This window comes from Mobula hypostoma, chromosome 22 (genome assembly GCF_963921235.1).
Source record: "Mobula hypostoma chromosome 22, sMobHyp1.1, whole genome shotgun sequence".
Lineage (NCBI taxonomy): Eukaryota > Metazoa > Chordata > Chondrichthyes > Myliobatiformes > Myliobatidae > Mobula > Mobula hypostoma.
Genome location: NC_086118.1, coordinates 85,261 through 104,562, shown reverse-complemented (window position 1 = coordinate 104,562; position 19,302 = coordinate 85,261). Strand labels below are relative to the sequence as shown.

The 19,302-nt window shown below is 48.6% G+C and overlaps 2 protein-coding genes across 4 annotated transcripts in view; one reads left to right on the top strand and one right to left on the bottom strand.

Moving 5' to 3' along the window:
- acsf2 (acyl-CoA synthetase family member 2) overlaps positions 1 to 19,302 on the bottom strand; it is a gene marked incomplete at its 5' end in the record, with an annotated part of 195,299 nt that overhangs the window by 126,941 nt on the left and 49,056 nt on the right. The window lies entirely within an intron of this gene.
- On the top strand, positions 1,600 to 18,895 carry chad (chondroadherin). Of its 3 annotated transcripts, none has more exons than XM_063030829.1 (4): positions 1,600 to 2,767; positions 10,421 to 10,584; positions 12,587 to 12,729; positions 16,714 to 18,895. In XM_063030829.1, the coding sequence occupies exons 1-3, from the start codon at positions 1,862 to 1,864 to the stop codon at positions 12,723 to 12,725; spliced, it is 1,209 nt and encodes a 402-aa protein (XP_062886899.1). In that variant the 5' UTR covers positions 1,600 to 1,861; the 3' UTR covers positions 12,726 to 12,729; positions 16,714 to 18,895. The 3 variants fall into 3 exon arrangements, with proteins under 3 accessions (XP_062886899.1, XP_062886898.1, XP_062886896.1); XM_063030828.1 differs by having other exon boundaries at positions 15,285 to 18,895; XM_063030826.1 differs by having other exon boundaries at positions 1,601 to 2,767; positions 15,282 to 18,895.

The following is a 19,302-nucleotide window of genomic DNA, read 5'->3' as shown; positions in this document are numbered from 1 at the left end:
TGATGTCAAAGGAAATTACAATATCACAGTAGCATTACAGTGCACAGATATACAAATATTAGAAGAGAAGTAAGAAAGAATAAAAAAATAGTTATCTCAAACAGTCTAACAGATGGGGTCATCACTTCCCTGGCTACAGGTTGTCTCATTATGGAGCCTAATGGCCGAGGGTAAGAATGACCTCATATAGCGCTCATTGGAGCAGCACAGTTGTCATAATCTATGACTAAAAGTGCTCCTCTGTTCAGCCAAGGTGGCACGCAGAGAGTGAGGAACATTGTCCAGTTTTGGGCCCCATATCTCAGAAGAGATAGTTGAAAGGCTGTGGAGAGGATGTTTCCTACAGTGGGGGTATCCAGAACTAAAGGGCACAACCTCTTTTAGAACAGAGATAAGGAGGAATCTTTTGTGGCCAGAGAGTAGTGAATCTGTGGAATGTTCTGCCACAGACTGCGGTGGAGGACAAGTCCATGTGTATGTTTAAGATGGAAGTTGATTGTTTCCTGATTGATCAGTGCATCAAAGGATATGGTGAGAAGGCAGGTGTATGGGGTCGAGTGGTATCCAGGATCAGCCATGATGGCCGGGCAGAACAGGCTCGATGGGCTGAATGGCCTCATTCTGCTCCTATGTCTTGTGGTCTTATACTCCGAAGGACTCAGTCTCAGTCTCCTCGGCAAGTAGAGGCGACCGTGGCCCGTGTGCACGGCCTGCGTCGGGGCTCCATACAGCACATACAGCTGTGGATGCCCGATCATTGAGGGTGATTGATAGGTACCTAATTAGTCAGGGTATCAAGGGATATGGGGAAAAAGCCGGAAATTGGAACTAGATGGGAGAATAGTTTAGGTCATGGTGGAGTGGCAGAGCAGACTCGATGGGCTGAATGGTCTACTTCTGCTCCTGTGTCTTGTGATCTTGTGAAGTCTGTCATTCAGGCGCACTCCCAGGTAGTTGTTGGTCCTCTCACCATCAATAGTAACGGCGAGCAGTGCAGGCTTAATTTTCCTAAAGTCCATCGCCACCTCCATCTCCTTTGTGTTACTGATGCTGAGCTGCAGATGATTCAGCTTGCAATATTTGACCAAGTCCTCAACCAGGACCCATGACTCCTACCCCTGAGAGGGGCAGAATGACACGCACAATGTGAACAGTACTGTAGGGCATAGTAACCTACTGGCAATCCTTCCCTCCTACACAGCCCACAACCTTTCGTTTTTCTCTTATCCATAAGAGTCTCTGAAATCTCCTCTGCCACTACCTTCTCAGTCTCTGTGTAAATAACCCTACCTCTGACATCCTCCCTAAACTTCCCTCCACTGGCCTTAAAAAGACTTCCTCTGGTATTCGCCATTGCAGCCCCCGGAAAAAAACTCTAGCGGTCCTCTATTTCCCCACGCCTGGTATTATCTCCATTAAGTCACCGCTCATCCTCCGCTCCCGCCTCCCACCTCCTTCAAACCTTCAAACCTTCCTGATAAAACCTGTCCTGTCATCCAGGCAGCAGCCTGATAAACCTGTGTCAGGTTTCATAACCTTCCTGTAATGAGGCGACCAGAACTGAACGCAACACACCGAGGAATGTTCAGTAACGTTTTGAAATGTGGTTTGGAAATAACGATGAAAGGAATATTGGAGAAGGATTGAAATCCAAACCGTTATGTAAGGCTTAAGCTAAGGACCCGAAAATGTGTTTCCAGCGCCCGCGAACTGAACCCTCGGCCAACTCTGCTGGAATGAGGGCAAACACTCCCCCCTCCCCCGGCCGCTGATTTGGGGACGACTCGCTCACACGTCTCGCAATTGTGGGACGGGACGGAGGGGATTTTTACAAATAAAAGACACAAACGCGAACATCAGGATGGCAAGCATTAAGCGAGCAGATCGGGTCAGCCTCCCGCCCAGCCCCAGCAGCGCTCCGCCCCGGCAGCAGGTTATAAGCAAGAGCGGCGTGCGGCGGGGACAGATCGCCCTGCCGGCCCGCCCCAGCAGCACCATGCAGCCGCTGCGCTGGTTGTGCCTCCTGCCGCTCCTGGCCGCGGTGACGGCTGCCCCTCGCTGTCCCCCCGGCTGCCACTGCCTCGGTGACCTGTTGCATGTGGTGTGCGAGAACAAGGGGCTGAGGAAGATCCCGCGGGTGCCCAGCAAGGTGCGGCTCCTGAGTCTGCAGCAGAACAACTTCCCGAGGTTGACCGCCGGCGGCTTCAGCCCCTTGAAGAGCCTGGTGTCCCTGCACCTCCAGGACTGCCACATACGGGAGGTGTCGGCCAACGCCTTCCGCGGCCTCAGGAAGCTGGTCTACCTCTACCTGTCCAACAACGAGATCAGCACCGTGCGCCCCGGCGCCTTCCAGGACCTGGTCCAGCTCACCTACCTCTACATGGATCACAACCGCATCAGCGAGCTGGCCAAGGGGCTGCTGAGCCCGCTGAAGAGCCTCTTCCTGCTGCAGCTCAACAACAACCAGATGAGCCAGATCCGGCCCGGCACCTTCGCCGGGGCGCGGGAGCTCCGCTGGCTGCACCTCAGCAACAACGGGCTCTCCTCCATCCCGCCCGGGGCGCTGGACGACGTGGAGAACCTGGCCACGCTTCACCTGGACGGCAACAAGCTGGGCAGCTACCCGACGGCCGCCCTCAGTAAGCTGAGGGTGGTGGAGGAGCTAAAGCTCTCCTCCAACCCCATCAGGACCATCCCCGACAACGCCTTCCGCTCCTTCGGCAGATACGTCGAGCGCATCTGGTTGAACAACATGGGGCTGGAGAGGGTAAGTTCACCCGGGCTAACGGGGTGAGAGCTGGAGGCGGGGGTGTCACGGGCTGGAGAGGGTAAGTTCACCCGGGCTAACGGGGTGAGAGCTGGAGGCGGGGGTGTCACGGGCTGGGCGAGGCGGGGGTGTCTCGGGCGGGGCGAGGCGGGGGTGTCACGGGCTGGGCGAGGCGGGGGTGTCTCGGGCGGGGCGAGGCGGGGGCTGAAGGTCTCCGACTTGCGATGGAGAGCGTGAATATTAGATTAGATTCAACTTTATTGTCATTGTGCCGAGTACAGATACAAAGCCAATGAAATGCATTTAGCATCTGACCAGAAATGCAAAGAATAGCGTTATTTACAAAATAACTGCGAATAAAAAGTGCTACAGCACATAAATATAAAAGTACTGAGACAGTACAATACGGATGCAATACTGCTCAGCGCTGTGATGTGAGGTTCAGCAGGGTCACAACCTCAGGGACGAAGCTCTTCCTGTGCCTGCTGGTGCGGGAGCGGAGGCTCCTGTAGCGCCTACCGGATGGAAGGAGAGTAAAAAGTCCATGGTTAGGGTGAAATGCATCCCTGATAATGCTTTTCGCCCTGCCCAGGCAGCGTTTATGGTAGATGTTCCCAATGGTGGGCAATTGGGTGCCGATAATCCGCTGGGCAGTTTTCACCACCCGTTGGAGTGCTTTGCGGTCCGATACGGGACAATTGCCATACCACACTGAGATGCAGTTGGTGAGTATGCTCTCAATGGTACAGCAGTAAAAGTCCGTCAGTATCCTGGGACAGAGGTGAGCTTTCTTGCTGCTCCGCAGGAAATAATGTGAAGATATACGTGTTACTGATAACGTTTGGATTGCGGCACTACCGGCGGTAATCTCCCCGCCGTCCCAATCCACAGCAGACTCTCGCCCGGTTGGGACCACATTTCCCAAAGCGCTGGCGAGCCAATAACTACCCGCCTGGCGATCCCCCAGTCAGGATGTCAATGAAACGGAGGCGTTTGGACACCTATGAAGTTACCGGAAGAAACGAGAAACTGAGTCTGCATTTGGGGTTGGGTTTGTACCGAGCAGCTTGGGGCCTCGGGACTCGTGAACCTCCTCGAAGTGAGGATAGGTGACCTCCCGGTCCTCCAGCCGGCCCGGTCCCGGTCTGTGTGCGCTCAGGATGGCAGCTGCCCAGGGTGCTGTTCAGTGCCTGCTTAACCCGGCCAGCGGGGCTCGTCCAGGTCTGGAGCCGACTGCTGCCGGAACTCAGAAAACCGGTGAAAGATGCCAGAACAAAGCTGACGGGGCGTTTGAAAATCAGTGAAGTTTATATGTAGTCTAGTCAGTGTGGAGACAGAACTTGTATCTGCTGGTTCACATTGGCACTCCTGGGCAGCCACGTGATCACTGTTACTTACTGGCCAGAATCTCAGCTTTTTTTTACAGCATCGGATCCTCTGTGTCCAATTGTTGGCGGTGCCATTGCCATCGACCAGAAAGGTGATTCTATACAAGCCAGACTGTAAACTGTGTGTGTCTCCTCATTTATCACTATGTTTAAAAGCTAACTAAACAGACACACATTTCTACCAACCAAGAGAAGGGTCTTTCAGAAGACTCCACAGATGAAACTCTTTAAATAGAAGACACAATCGCAGGTCTATACAGCTTTGCTAATGTCCACTGGGTTCTTCAACAAGCGAGCCATTGACTGCAGTGTGCGCCTGAAAGAAAGGGCATATTCAGATGTGCTTCTCCGGGAGGTTCTGCCAGGCACCGTCAGTCAGTTTATTTGAAGTCTCCTGGATTTCGTACACCAAGGAAACATACGTGTTTTATTTAAGTCTTTATTTTCTGGACGCGGACATCACTGGCAACGCCAGGATTGTATTGACTATCCCTAACTGCCCTTAGAAGGTGGTGGTGAACTGCCTTCCTGAATCACTGTGGTCATTCTCGAGTAGGAATCATCACCCAGCGTTGGATAAAGAGCTCCAGGATTTTGACTATTGACAATACATTTCTAAATCCTTTGTGACCAGAGGGACATCTACAGGAAGCTTCCCCAGTCTTTTCTGCTGGTAGTGGTTGTGGGTCGAGAGGTTTGAGGGGGTGTCAGCATCTCAGCTTAAGTGACTGCAGCCACTGTGCAGAGGTGGTGAGGGAATGGATCTCTGCAGTGACCGATGGGGCACTCTCCCTCCTAGATGTGTCCAGACTCCAGGGCCTTGCTGGACCTGCATTCATCCGGACATTCCATAGCACTCCGGACTTGTGCCTTGAAGATGGTGGAAAGACTTCAGGAAAGTCACTCACTCCAGAATCCCCAGCTGCTAATCGCCGTGAATGAAGCTGGAGTGTAGGTAGAAGAGTTCACCTTGTGTCCTGTAGATTACCTCCACAGGAGAGGAAATAGATTGAGGAGAGTGTTGTGGAGATGACAGAGCCTTGCATGATCAGTCTGCACAGAGTGGATCTGTCTTGGACCCACTGTCTGCATACCACACGATGCCCATATATCCCAACACACCAGTGACTTGCTTCTTCTCTGCCTGTGTCTGACTGTAGTCCAGGTCTTGTTGGCTACAGGCAGGGGCTGCTTCATCTTGTCAGACAGCTGCTTCACGTCTGTGTTCACATGTTCAGGACCAGAACTGCTCAAAGTTGCTGATGCTGTGGGCCACACTGCCTTGTCTGGATTTGAAGATTACACAGACGCTGTATGGGTTTATTCTCACGCTGTTAGCACCCATTGGGGGTATTTCAGAAAACACGAGGCAAAATATTTCCATCACATACACAGGCTTCAGAAACAGGCTGGCTCTACCATTTCCATATTGTACAGTTTAAGAACTGGGTACACTCACCTGTGCAGACACACCCAACTACACTCACATGTGCACACACACCCACACTCACATGTGCACACACAACCCTGCAGACACACACACCCACATTTACATATACACACACAACCCTGCAGACACACACCCACACTCGCATGTGCACACACACACACGTGCACGCACACAGACCCACACACACACGTGCACGCACACAGACCCACACACACACGTGCACGCACACACACACACACGCGCACACACACACACACAGACCCACACACACACGTGCACGCACACAGACCCACATGCTCTTCTACTCTTCATTTAACGCACACTTTCAATTGACCTGCTCCCCAACCAGCACAATTTCTGGTAGACCTCAAAAAAATCAGCAGACAATAGGAGATGACGCTGATGTTTTCTTATACCAAGCAGGCCTGTGCTGAATTCACAGTCCAGATGTATTTGCTGTTGTTCTAGTTATGACATTGCGAGCTGGTATAATTAAAGTGATCTTGATGCCACTGGACTAGATTAAGGACACAACCGATTACATTTAAGATCACCATGACCTGTGCTAAGGATGGACAATCCAGCCACCTCAGGAAATAAAGTACCTCCCTGGTAATGAATCTATTGCAGTATTGCAATATGGTCTGGGCTTAAGTCTCTGGAACATGAACCCATGACTTTCCAGCTCAGAGACAGTAGTACAATGGTGATAGAACTGTTGCACACAGGTGACTATTACATCTCTGTAAAGCTAGTGTTCTCCAGTCTAGGAACAGTTAGTTACACAGTACCGATCCTTCACAGTTTTCCCTGAGTTCAGACCAGTTTCTCTAGGGACGGCATCACAGATTCAGCAGAAGTCAGTTGACATCTGAGCCATTCCCTGCCCCTCACCTAGAGTGCCTCTGGCACCTCCAGTGGTGTGTGAGTAGCCAACCCCAACACTGGTGCAAGCTTCTGGCTGCTGGCAAAGGCCAGCTTGTTCACGGACTGCCCTCTGCAAAGTCCTGTCCCTCCTCCTGCCTTCCCCAGCGCAAACCCGGTTAAAGGGACATTGGATCTGGAATAGGGCTGCACCTGGCCTGTCCTCACACCTTTCTTGAATAAGTACCAGGATCCTTTGGAAATCTTCACATGTGCAGAGATGGAAAAATCCCAGGCAGCTTCCAGATGAGGGTTATGGACAAAGAAATAGCATCTCCCTGCTGCCACATGCTGTCCAGCTCGAGTCTACAGGATCGACAGTGAGACAAGCAGCAGTCACAGCCAAGACTGAAAACAGTGACAAAATTGTTTTCAGGGTTTGCCAATGGAAGGCACCGAGGTCTTTAACACTGCATAAGTAGACCAGGTCACCTGGAATATTTTCTCCAGCTTGAATATGCCAAGGAGGAATTGCAGAGGCTTAGGCTGTTTACACGAGGGCTCTCTGCAGCTCTGGCAGAGCTGGGCTGTCCCTATCTACTCTCTGGATGGAACGTGGAGACCTGGCACAGATCAGCTCCTGCCCTGGTCCAAACCAGCACAGGCCAGCCTGGAAAAGACATTCCGCTCTGAAGCTGATCCTCTACAGAAGAGTGCCATCACCTCAACAAGCTGTCATGTCTGACCCACAGGTTTTGGCCTGTTGGTACAAGGGATGAAGCCCTTACAGGTCCCTCACCCCTCCCAGGGGGTCCAAGCCACAGTGTGCAGCAAACAATGACCGTTCCTTCAGTTTTCCCCGTGTTTCTGTGCTGCCACCTTCACTGTTAGACTGTAATGGGGTGGCATGCGTGTCTCTGATACGTGACGACAGTGCAGGTTCACTGTGAGTGAGTCACAACGTGGGGGAGGCAGTCAGTCATCGTGTGTGCAGCTGCTGTGGGGAGTTCAACATGTAGCAGATGGCGGGGGGGGGTCACCATATTTGTGCCAGATGTGGGTTGGGGCCTTGCACGTGACCAGCATGGGGTTGTTCACAGGTGGTGGGTAAGGGCTGTTCACACTGTGACTGGACTGAAGCAGAACGTCCTGTGACACTCGGGAGGCGAGACTGCACTGCTGACAGTTGGCTTGCGGCCAGCTACTCAGTCGAGGTACTGTCCGGTCAAGCCTTGCTGTTTATTCTGTGTTCGTCTCACTGAGCCAAAGACTCTCCACAGTTCCGAGAGGATGTGAAATAGTCCAATTCAAACTGAGCATCTGAATGGGTTCATTTGTCCATGTTCCCTGCTTTACTCTGATGACAGCTGTGACCTTGTTCAGTATCCGACCACTGTCTGCTGACAGTTTGGAGAATTGACCCATATCCGGTAACTGCGTGTGTGTACGTACCTGTGGGGTGTGTGTGTGTGTACGTGTGTGTGTGTGTGTGTGTGTCTATGCATTTGTGTGTGTGTACATCTGTGCATGTGTGCGCGCGAGTGTGTGTGTGTGTGTGTGTGCGCGCGCTCTGTGGCGATCAGACTGTCCTCAGGTACAGCCCAGCTTGTTGATGTGGTTGTCACCCTGCTGTTAATTTTCAATCCTCCCCCCACTGCCCCCATGACTTGGAGCTTGGAAGTGGGAAACTTTCTGTCCTACACACCATCTCTTTTGACTCACTGCTTCTTAAATCCATGTTAAATGCATCCCACCCCCACATTTACTGCTCCATCAGCCTCTGATCAGAACCCCAGTTCTTCAGCAATAAACATTCATCAACATGCAGCTCGAACTTCAGTTCTTCCATAAGGTGGTAAGACAGAGCAGTAGAATTCAGCCATTCAGCCCGTCAAGTCTGCTCCGCCATTCCATCCTGGCTGATTTATTAACCCTCTCAACCCCATCCTCCTGCCTTCTCTCTATAACCTTTGATGCCCTGACTAATCAAGAACCTATCACCCTCCACTTTAAATATATCCAATGATTTGGCCTGCAGAGCCATCTCTGGTAATGAGTTCCACAGATTTATTACCCGAAAGAAGTTTATCCTCACCTCCATTCTAAATGGATGTCGCTCTATGCTGAGACATTGCCCCCGGTATGAGACTCCTCCATTATAGGAAACCCACTCTCTCTGGGCATTGCAATATTCAATTGATTTTAATGAGATTCCCCCCTCATTCTTCCAAACTCCAGTGAGTACAAGCATAGATCCAACAAATGCTCTTCGTGTGTTAACTCTTTCATTCCTGGGATCATTTTTGTCAACCTCCTCTGGACCCTCTCCAAATCCAACACATCATTCTTGGATAAGGAGCCCAAAACTGCTCACAATACCCCAAGTGCGATCTGACCAATGCCTTATAAAGCTCCAGTATTACATCTTTGCTTTTTATTTCTAGACCTCTTGAAATGAAGACTAACATTGCATTTGCCTTCCTACCACAGACTCAACTGCAAGGTTAACCTTTAGGGAGCGTGCACAAGGGCACCCTTTGTACCTCTGATATTTGAATTTTCTCCCCATTTAGAAAACAGTCAATGCTTTTATTCCTTCCAACAAACTTGCCTCCAGTTACCCTGAAAACTCATTTTGAATAAACTCCAACATCTTTCCAACCACTGAAGTCAGACGAACTGGCCCAAAATTTCCTTTCTTCTGCCTCCTTCCCTTCATTACTCTCCCCACACCCTACCACCGAGGGAGGGGTCTGTACCCACTCTCCCTACCACTGAAGGAGGGGTCTGTACCCACTCTCCCTACCACCGAGGGAGGGGTCTGTACCTACAATCCCTACCACTGAGACTGACAGTCACTCTAGCATTTCTTGACTAAAACTTCCGATTGTTCGAACTCTCTGAATCTCTCGATCTCTCTTTCTTCATTTAAATTTGTTTTTCAGAGAATATCCATTAATATTTCCGTGTACAGTCTGGCAGCAGAATCTCCTGCACAATGCTCCTTTGGTAAGGAGCCAAATGCACAACACAAACGCTAGGTGATGTTCTTCAAGATTGGATGAAACTTATTATCAAAGTACATACCTGACACCACATACAACCGTGATTCATTTTCTTGTAGGCATAAAAAACAAATTCATTATCGAATAATAACCCAACAGAAGCAATGAATGTCCGCTCCAACTTGGCATTGAAACAGAGTTCAAGAACAAAAAGAAACAAACAATAACAGCAAATAAGGAATAAATATCATGAAAATGAAATGAAGAGTCCTTGAAAGTGAGTTCAGAGGTCATGGGAACCTTTCGATGATGGATATCCCCTTTGGTTCAAGAGCCTGATGGTTGAGGGGTAATAACTATTCCTGAACTTGGTGATGTGTGTCTTGAGGCTCCTGTACCTTCTTCCTGATGACAGCCGTGAGAAGAGAGCACGTCCTGGCTGGTGGGTCCCTGATGATGGATGCTGCTTTGCTGTGACAATGATTGTGTCGTCGTGGTCAGTGAAGGCGAGGGCTCACTCATTGCCCCTTTGTCTTTAACTCTGTGTTGTCCTCATCCCTGGACCTTTGCTGTTTGCCTCTTGCCTGTGTGCGGGTATGAGGAGGACAGTCTGTGACCGAATTTACTGAAACGCGGTCTGGCCATGGAGCACCAGCTATTCCTTACATCAGTATAACAATTGTCTAATGTGTTGGAACCTCTGCTGCTACAGGTTATATGCTGATGCAAATTGGGCGGGGTTGTTTTTCCAAACAATCCTTATTGAAGTCCCCAGCTAATGATTTGAAATACAACAGGATGGACTGTTTCTTGTTTGGAGATAATTTATCAGTGAGGGTTAAAATTAGACTGCGTTTTTTTTTCTTTTCAAGCTATTTGATTTAATTGAGGCATTTCTAGGTAAAGCTGCAGGATTACAGACGATTCATTTAGCTATTCGGTTTAGTTTTCAGATGGAGCTTTTAATGGTGTCACTGCCCTCTCAGCCCTCCACCTGAATGACAACAAATTACAGTCTCTGCCTCGAAGCCTCACCTTTACCAAGATGAAGAACATCACCCTGTCCAACAATCGATGGGACTGCACGTGCTCGCTGGCTGCACTCCGAAGGTAGCGTATTTCTCAAATCCAGTTCCAAATCGTTCCTCCTCGAACGCATTTTACACAGTTGGACCTAAACCTGTCACATTGGTCCAGATCAATACTGCTTTTCTTCAAGGAGCAGGCTTAACCACCATGCTTACTATCCACCATACTGGTTTGGTCATTGGTGTCTAACCCACTGCTTGCCTTTGGAATTTGCATGCCACCTGATCCAAGGCTCCTTCCACAGTTCCTTCGCTTAACCCTTGTTTCTCAGAAAAAAAAGTGTCTCGAACTAAAGCTCAGTGATGGCTACTGAATTTCCCTTTATTTACTCTCTCGCCTCTGCCACTTGCCCCAGCTCCCTCACTACTGCCACATCTCCAGCTTCGGTTTTGTATGTGTGATGCTTGGCAATCCATCTGCCACCTCGAGGTTCAGACACTTGAGATGCATTAGGCTTTGACTGAGTTATTTAAAACCAGAGACAGAGAGGCACTGATCCCAATGGAGGAGGTCCAGGGGATAAAAAATACAGGCAATAGAGGAGAAAGTGGCCTTGGGTGCTATTTGTGTAGAGTTTGCATGTTCTTCCTGTGACTCTGACTTCGTTTCCTCCCACATCCTACAGACATGTCATTGGTAGGTTAACCAGCTGAAATAAGTTATCCTTGGCAGTGGAGAATAGGGAAGGAGTGGTGAGGGAGGTTTATGTAAAAGATAGTAGCTGGATACTTGATGGTTAGCATAGGTAGAGGGCTGTTGCTGTGTTGTGTGAAGCCACAAGTGGTTAGGGTCTGGGAGATAGTGTCAGAGGGAACAGTGGAGGCAGGTAGAATTATTTATAGTGTTCAGGTACTGGATAAGGTACAGGGTCAAGTTGACAGGGCATCTAGTTGGATTGCACAGATTTGATGGGCTGAACGACCTCCTCCCGTACATTGACTCTTCTGTGATTTGAAATGGAATAAAAATGTTGACAATTTTCTAAATAGGGAGCACATTCAGAAATCGGAAATGCCGAAGGACCCGAAAGCCTGAGTGCTAGATTCCCGAAGGATTAACTTGTAGGTTGTGTTGGTAGTAAAGAAGTCAAGTGCAATGTTAGCATTCATTTTGAGAGGACTAGAGTATAAAAACAATGATGTAATGCTGAGACTTTAGAAAACATGTTTAGAGTATTATGAGAAGTCTTGTGCCCCATATCTAAGAAAAGACATGCTGGCTTTGGAGAGGGTCCAGTGGAAGTTTAAGTGAATGATCCTGGGATTGAACGGAATACTGTACGAGGAGCTACAGTTTGATGGCTCTGGGACTGTATTTGTTGAAGTGTAGAAGAATGAGGGGAGATCTCATTGGAACCTACTAAATATCTAAAGACTTAAATAGAGGGAGTTTCCTGTTGTTGGAGAATTTAGAAACAGAGGGCACAACCTCAGAATAGAGGGACATCCGTTTAGAATAGAGATGAGGAAGATTTTCTTTAGCCTGAGGGTGCTGACTGTGAAATTCAATGCCACAGACGGCTGTGAAGGCCAAATCATTAAGTATATTTCAAGAAGCTAGATTCTTGAATTACTGAGACTATCAAAGGGCAGGATGGTAGCGTAGTGGTTAGCACAACGGTTTACAGTACAGGCGACTGGGGTTCAATTCCCACCACTGCCTGTAAGGAGTTTGTACATTCCACCCATGACGGTGTGGGTTTCCTCCCTCAGTCCAAAGACTGTAGTAGGTTAAAGGACGATTATAAATTTGCTGGGCGGTACGGCTGTAAGAGCCTATTCTGTACTATATCTTTTAGTGGGCAGAGCACTGAGGGGAACTCCCTCCCCTTATCTGAAGTGGTGCCTTGTGTTGCTCTATATCACACCACAATGGAGCATGGACTCTGAGGTGTTCTCACTTGGTGCTAGCCTCTGATTTAAGTGCACTCAGGAGATGAAAGGCAAGGTTTCCGAGGTGTAGGCTCTCAACCCTTCACCAAAGGACTGACCTCTAATCATCTGCTGTTTCCTCCCGGGCCTAGATGGATGGACACCAGCAGAAACCGGCCAGAGGGAACCTGTGCCTCTCCCAGCCAGTATCGGGGTCAGCAGATCCGGGAAACCGCTGCCTTCCAGACCTGTAAAGCACGCGCAAAACGCAACAGGAAGTCTCCGCTCTGAGCAGGTACGTGCAGAATGGGTATAGGGAAAGTCCTGCAGCTGGCCAGGACAATTCTGCTGTCAGCCAGAGGGGTTGTCAGGGCTCTGACTCAGTGAGTTGTGTCCAAAGAGAGGGTGTAGGGTTTCACTCGCTGCTGCACACTCCTTCTGTCCCTTCCACACGCACATGGTCTGGCACTGGGCAGCCAAGGAGCAAAAGAGTCGTGCAGCACTGAAATTGTCACAGAGCACAGAGTTCTAGCCTTGAGTATAGGTGTTGGGACATGATGTGATCGTCATTGGTAAGGCCACACTTGGACTATACTGTACAGTTTTGGACACTGTTCTATAGGAAAAGGGGTTAAATCAGAAAGCGTGCCGGGGGGTTTACAAGGAAGTCGCCAGGACTCAAGGGCAAGAGGTTGGCCGTGCTGGCACTCCGTCCTTGGGGTGCAGGGGATTGACAGCTGACCTGACAGAGATGTGTTTAATCATAAGGGACATAAATAAAGTCACTGCACACACTCTTTTTCCCAGGCATGGGGAAATTAAGGGATAGAGGACAGCTGCTTAATGTGAGAGGGGAGAGATTTAATAGGAAGCTTTTTCATTCGGAGGGTGGTCAGGATATGGAACGAGATGCCAGAGGAAGTGGTTTAGAAAGGCACATTAAAAGGTATTTGACAGGTACATGTTTAGGAAAGGTTTAGATAAAGGAATGTATACCAAGCATGAGCGATGGGAGTAGCTTAGATGGGCATCTTGGTTGGCGTGGAACAGTTGAGCTGAGCAGCCCCTATCCCTCCCCTAACTATCCTCACCAACTCCCCCTTGGTGTGAATCTCAATTCCTCCCAAATATCTGAGTGAATTCTTTACTCTGTTGTGCTCTTTCTCTTTCTTATAGAGTCATGGTCATAGAGCCGTACAGGCCCTTCGGCCCAACTAATCCTGGAGCATCGAACAGTAGAGCGCAGGAACAGGCCATTTGCCCCACAATGTTGTGCCAAAACAGATAAAAAAGCACATCAAAAACACAAAAACACTAATTTCTCCTACCTACACAATGTTCATATCCCTCCATCTCCCTGACATCCATGTACCTATCCAAATGTCTCTTAAAAGTCTTTAACGTATTTGCCTCTACCACCATAACAGTCAGTGCATTCTGGGCATCCATCACTCTCCGAGTAAAAAACATACCCCCCACATTCCTCCTTGAACCTACCCCCTCTTACCTTCAACGCAAGCCCTCTGGTGTTAGACAGATAATCCCTGTCCACTCTGTCTATACCTCTCATAATCTCATAAACCTCGGTCAGATCTCCCCTCAACCTCCGGCACTCCAGAGTGCATAACCTCTAAACCAGGCAGCACCCTGGTGAACCTCTTCTGCACGTCCTTCCTACAGTGAGGCAACCAGAACTGCATGCAATGCTCCAGATGTGGCTAAACCAGAGTTTTGTAGAGTTGCAACATAACCACCTGACCTTTGAACTCAATACCTTGACTAATAAAGCAAGCATTCCACAAGCCTTCTTAATCATCTTATCGACCTGTGTAGCCGTATTGAACTCCACCGATTACAGACCTCCATCTCTGATAAACCCCTTCAACCACTACCCTCTGATTTCCATGTGCAAGCCAGTTCGGAATCCAAACAGCCAATTCGTCACGGACCCTATGCACCAGAATCTTCTGGATTAGCCTCCTATGAGGATCTTCGTCAAAAGCCTTATTAAAACCCATGTAGACAACATCCACTACCGCACCTTCATCAATCTTTCTCGTCACCTTGTCAAGAAATTCAATCAAGTTGGTAAGACACAACCTGCCACACACAAAGCCATTCTGGCTCTTCCTAATTAGGGTATGGGTTTCCAAATGCTTGTATATCCTATCCCTATGAATTTTTTCCAGCAATTTCCCTACAATTGACATGAACTCTCCAGCCTATAGTTCCCAGGATTTTCCCTTGCTCCCTAAAGGTACAATATAAGCCATTCACCAGTCCTCCAGCACCTTGCCTATGGCTAGAGAGGCCAGAAAGGTGCTGGAGATGAGCCCAAGCTCACCAAGGTGCCTGAATCAACCTCATTTTGCACATCTAGTTAACATCTCTCTAAATCTTTCATATCCATGTACTTGACCAAATGCCTTTTAACACTGTGTGACAAAGTCGTCCCTCAACTCTCCTCGAAATCTTTCCCATTTCACCTTAAACCTATGCCCTCCAGTTTTACACTTTCTGCCCTGGGAAAAAGATTGTGATTATCCATCTAATTTATTCGGGGGTTAGTTGTGATAAATCTAATTTATGTCCCTCATGAATTTTACCCTCTCTAAGGTCATCCATCAGCCTCCAGGAATCCTCATCCAAACTAGCAGAGGAGACACCCATTGGACTGTGTTTGAGCTACCTGTATATCCCAATGCTGGAGGCCCTTCAATGGGCCTTGGGATGGAGAGCAAGCAGGGGAGGGGTTGAAATTTTAATGTTGCACCTTTTAAGGGAGTGGGAGGTTAGAGTAACTGCTACCTACACACCCTAGCTTTCTGACACCTCTTGTTTTTCCAGTAGGTAATGGGGACGTCCGTCCTGGAGACTGGCTCCTCCACCAACCATTGCCAACTGCTGACTCCTCACAGCCAATTCCCACGCACACAGAAGGAATTTCTCAGTTACCCTTGTGAATCAGCTACTAAATTCCTCGTAACTTTGAAGAGCATATAATGGATTGCAGCTTCAGCTCAGTGAAACCTCCTCACTGTCCATGTGTGTGTGTCCCTCAACAGACTCGGAGCTTACAGACAGGAATGGAAACCAAGCAGATGACACAAATGGGGCAAATAGTCTTCTAGCTCGAAGCATCCTTTTGATTAGATACACACAGGCTTTCGTCTAACTATACATATTTATGTATACATACATGTAGGACATTCCTCAGTCAAGATTGTCTTTCTCCTCCCGCCATCCCTGCCACGTCAGTCAATCTTCTATCAGACGCTTCAACAAAAGTCATACTTTGGATAATGAACCCTCCCAGTCCCAAACTCAGCTCTCTCACCTAACAGTACAGTCTCCCGTTTTCACAAACCCTGCCAGTGCTCCCGTCTTATTTCAGTCTGCCTGCTTTCTTCACCCTTAAACATGTTGTCACATTCAGTCACATGTCTGTGTAGGGAAAAATTGTTCCAACTGCCCTCCATCCCAAATTAACTTGGGTCCTATGAAAACTCCCTCTACTCTAAGGGCTCCCCTTGTTAGAAGAACCAAAATGTTGGATTTGCAAACTGTTTATGATCTCTATAAAGATATCAAATATAACGGGCAAGAACACGAAGGCCTTGAGGCCTGTACTAATGCAGCAACCAGATTGCAATATTATCTCTACTCCTAGGTGGGACTTATACAGTGAAAGAGTAAGGGGGAAGGACGGACTTCAGGGAGGCATTGTATGTGCAGACAGGCAGAGTCGGGTGGCCCTGGAGAGATCTTGCACAAAATGAATCCACAGAGCTTGCAGAACACATTCACGCAGCACAAAAGTACTTTCTGTTGGCACAGTCCTCCCCGTGGACCAGAAGCAGAGATTCAGTCCTTGCACTGAGAGTCAGGGCTCCTGCCAACCTTTCATTTTGCAGATTGTATGGAATAACAAGATTCTTGCAAGGTCTCAGGTAGTACATGCTGGGTTCTGTAGTGCTCACTTAGAAATCTAATCAACAAGCCTAGCAAGTGTGGGTTAGGGTCAAATATGTCTGCTCCCAGTAATGCACTCTGGACCCAAAGATCCACCCCACCTCGTCCAGATTGCACAGTCGCCTTCTTGAACCTCTGAACCCTTGGTTATTTCCAGCCACTGTACAATGCCTAGAGCTGTGAGTCTCTCCACTTGGAGAGAGCTATCACATTCATCTCCCTTCAACAACGTATCTCTGGACCCTGACTGTATCGTCCCAGCACACTCACACGTTATTACCTAATGAGCTCATTTTATTGGTTACAGGCACCCAGACAGATATGGCTTGGGCTGATCCTTGTCTGAATTATCTTTGAATGAGGAAAGAGGAGGTGGTTTACAGCAATGCAACTTCTGCTATTCATCACTTTGTTCTTATTTGTCTTGAATGGAATTATCGGTCTGGAGGGCTGGAAAGCCTACGTCACAGCATCAGACACCAAGCACCGAGAGCAGAAGCTCTTCCAAACCGCCAAGTCAAACTGTTAGAAACCCTGACCTTAAAATACATTATCGAATTCATAGTTCAATCATGTCTCATGGGTCTTCAGACTGAGTAACATCAATTCACTTACAGCTTTTTAAAACGTCTTTCTTTCCAACTTTATTGAGAAATCTCACTTGTGGGGAAACCAGAAGACCCCAGGAGCACTGTGGAGACATCTACAGCCGTGGTGAGCATGTGAGACATGTCCCCATTTTGCTCAAATCATGCGTATCAATGAAACCCACACGATAGGTCTGTAGCTTGTGTGTCTGTGCTGCCCACTGTAACCCTCAGCTCCACCTAGACAGTGAAGTCTCATTCATCATTGTGGAAGCTTCCCTTCAGAATGAGTGGGGCAGGGTGGTAGAGAAAGTCAGTCTGCTGGTGGTGATGGAACTGAATGTACTGTCCATACACACTTGGTTTGGTGTGGCATGGCCAAGGAAGGCAGGCTTTCAAAGTGAAAAGTAATGGCAGAGGCATCCCACCTTCTAGAAGCTTCCACCACGAGTGTAACAGGTGTGTTAGAACATCCCCAACACTGAGGCCCCCTCAGGTCACACACACCCCCTGAATGAGGACCTGCAGCATATAGGTTTGTTGTTGGCGGGTGAAAATCCTGAAAACCCCAGATATATCAGTACCACGGGCTATATCGATCACGACAAGGACTGCAGTGGTTCAAGAAGGTAGCTCCCCAGCACGTCCTGGCAGATACATCAAATCTGCCTTTCACAGCGATACCAGTGTCTGAAGAGCAGCAAATTAAGGCCACACAGCAGCTAAGTGAGCACTGGTGACACTGAACCCCCAGATATGGCCTCCAATATTATTCCAAGCTAAGTCCTGCATTGCAGTGTATAACAGCGAAATGCACCCTAGGTGTCCTAGCTCTCTCCAGTACAACCTCCCCTCTTACCATGGAGGACGGGCATGCATGTTTCCGTGAGCCTGCTATCGATCAGAGTCTTTACCGTAATCTCACTGTTAGACACCGAGCAAAATTAAGGCAATTTGTAAGGTTTAAAATGTAACTTTTTTTCAAAAACAGTCAGTAGTTAGGGAAGTGTCATGGAGAAGCAGAGAGATGATTGTTTTCTGACGTGTCAAGTGCTGTGAGGGACTGCTGCAGTAAGCTGAAGCCACTGTATATAAAGTGTATACATTAAGTAGAACCTGGTGCAGGTCACTCTTAACGAGGCCCATATGACATTGTGGGCCTTAAAATGTCTTCTGCCGCCAAGCTGACATTCTCGTTCCAGTAAGTATGAATTGCTGAGCAACTCTTCTGCACTTTACTTGCTACAAGTCTATCAATAAAAACTATTTTCATATCATTCAAAGGCAACCTTTCGTTATTTGCCAACTCGCAAGAGATTCTGCAGATGCTGGAAATCTTGAGCAACAGACAAAATGCTGGAGGAACTCGGTGGGTCAGGCAGCATTTACAGACAGGATCAAAACAATCAGCCTTTTGTCCTGATCAAGTCCTGGCGAACAGTTTCAACCCAAAATGGTGATGTTATTTCCCTCCACAGATGTTGCCAGACCCAGCGGTTTGTGTGTGTGTGACTTATGCTGCCACCTCCCTGAACTGAAGAATTAACCCCCACCAGGACGCGCCCTGGGACAGCAGTGGCTGTGCTCAGCTTCGCAGACGCGGTGGGGGGCAGAGGAATGAGGCCTCGGGGTCCAGTCTCACACCCACCTTCCAGCCATGGCTAACAAGAGAAAATCTGCAGATGCTGGAAAGCCAAGCAGCACACACAAAATGCTGGAGGAACTCAGTGGGCCAGACAGCATTTTGTGTGTTTTCCAGCTATGGCTTCTGGCTGGGGTCAGTTACAAGGTTTGAACCTGCAGGGGGACTGGCCTGGTGTGGCTGGTTCACACACAGACGTGTCATTCTCTCTGTTACAGAGAGCTCACCGGCAGTGTGCTGTCCTTCACTGTCGTGGCATCTCAGGGGTAAAGACTGCAGCAGAGTTGGTCTGGTGATTAAGTGCCCTTGCCCATGTTACCCACAGTAGATGAGTAGGGTTGTTGGTCACTCTACCTTCCCACCCACTGGAACGGAGGGTTGGGGAAATGACCAGCAACTCTGGCTGGGATGTTCTTGTGGGCTTGGTTACCACACAACAAAGGGATTATTGACCTTTATGGTTAAGTTAATGAATACACCAAAAAAAACTTGAAATTAAACAGTCATCAAAAACTGCAGCACAGAAACAGGCCACTTGGCCCATCTAATCCTTGCAGGCCTAGTCCCTGTATCTACCTGTACCCGGACCACATCCCTGCAAAACCCCTCACATCAATGTAGTATAGTGTAACTATCCAAACTGCCCTTAAACGTTACCATTGGACTG

Excerpts from the sequence above, each read along its gene's own strand:
- chad (XM_063030829.1), top strand. The coding sequence starts at position 1,862 with ATGGCAAGCATTAAGCGAGCAGATCGGGTCAGCCTCCCGCCCAGCCCC. Across the intron at positions 2,768-10,420 it reads ACAACATGGGGCTGGAGAGG|TTTTCAGATGGAGCTTTTAA; the intron begins GTAAGTTCACCC and ends TATTCGGTTTAG. Across the intron at positions 10,585-12,586 it reads TCGCTGGCTGCACTCCGAAG|ATGGATGGACACCAGCAGAA; the intron begins GTAGCGTATTTC and ends TCCCGGGCCTAG.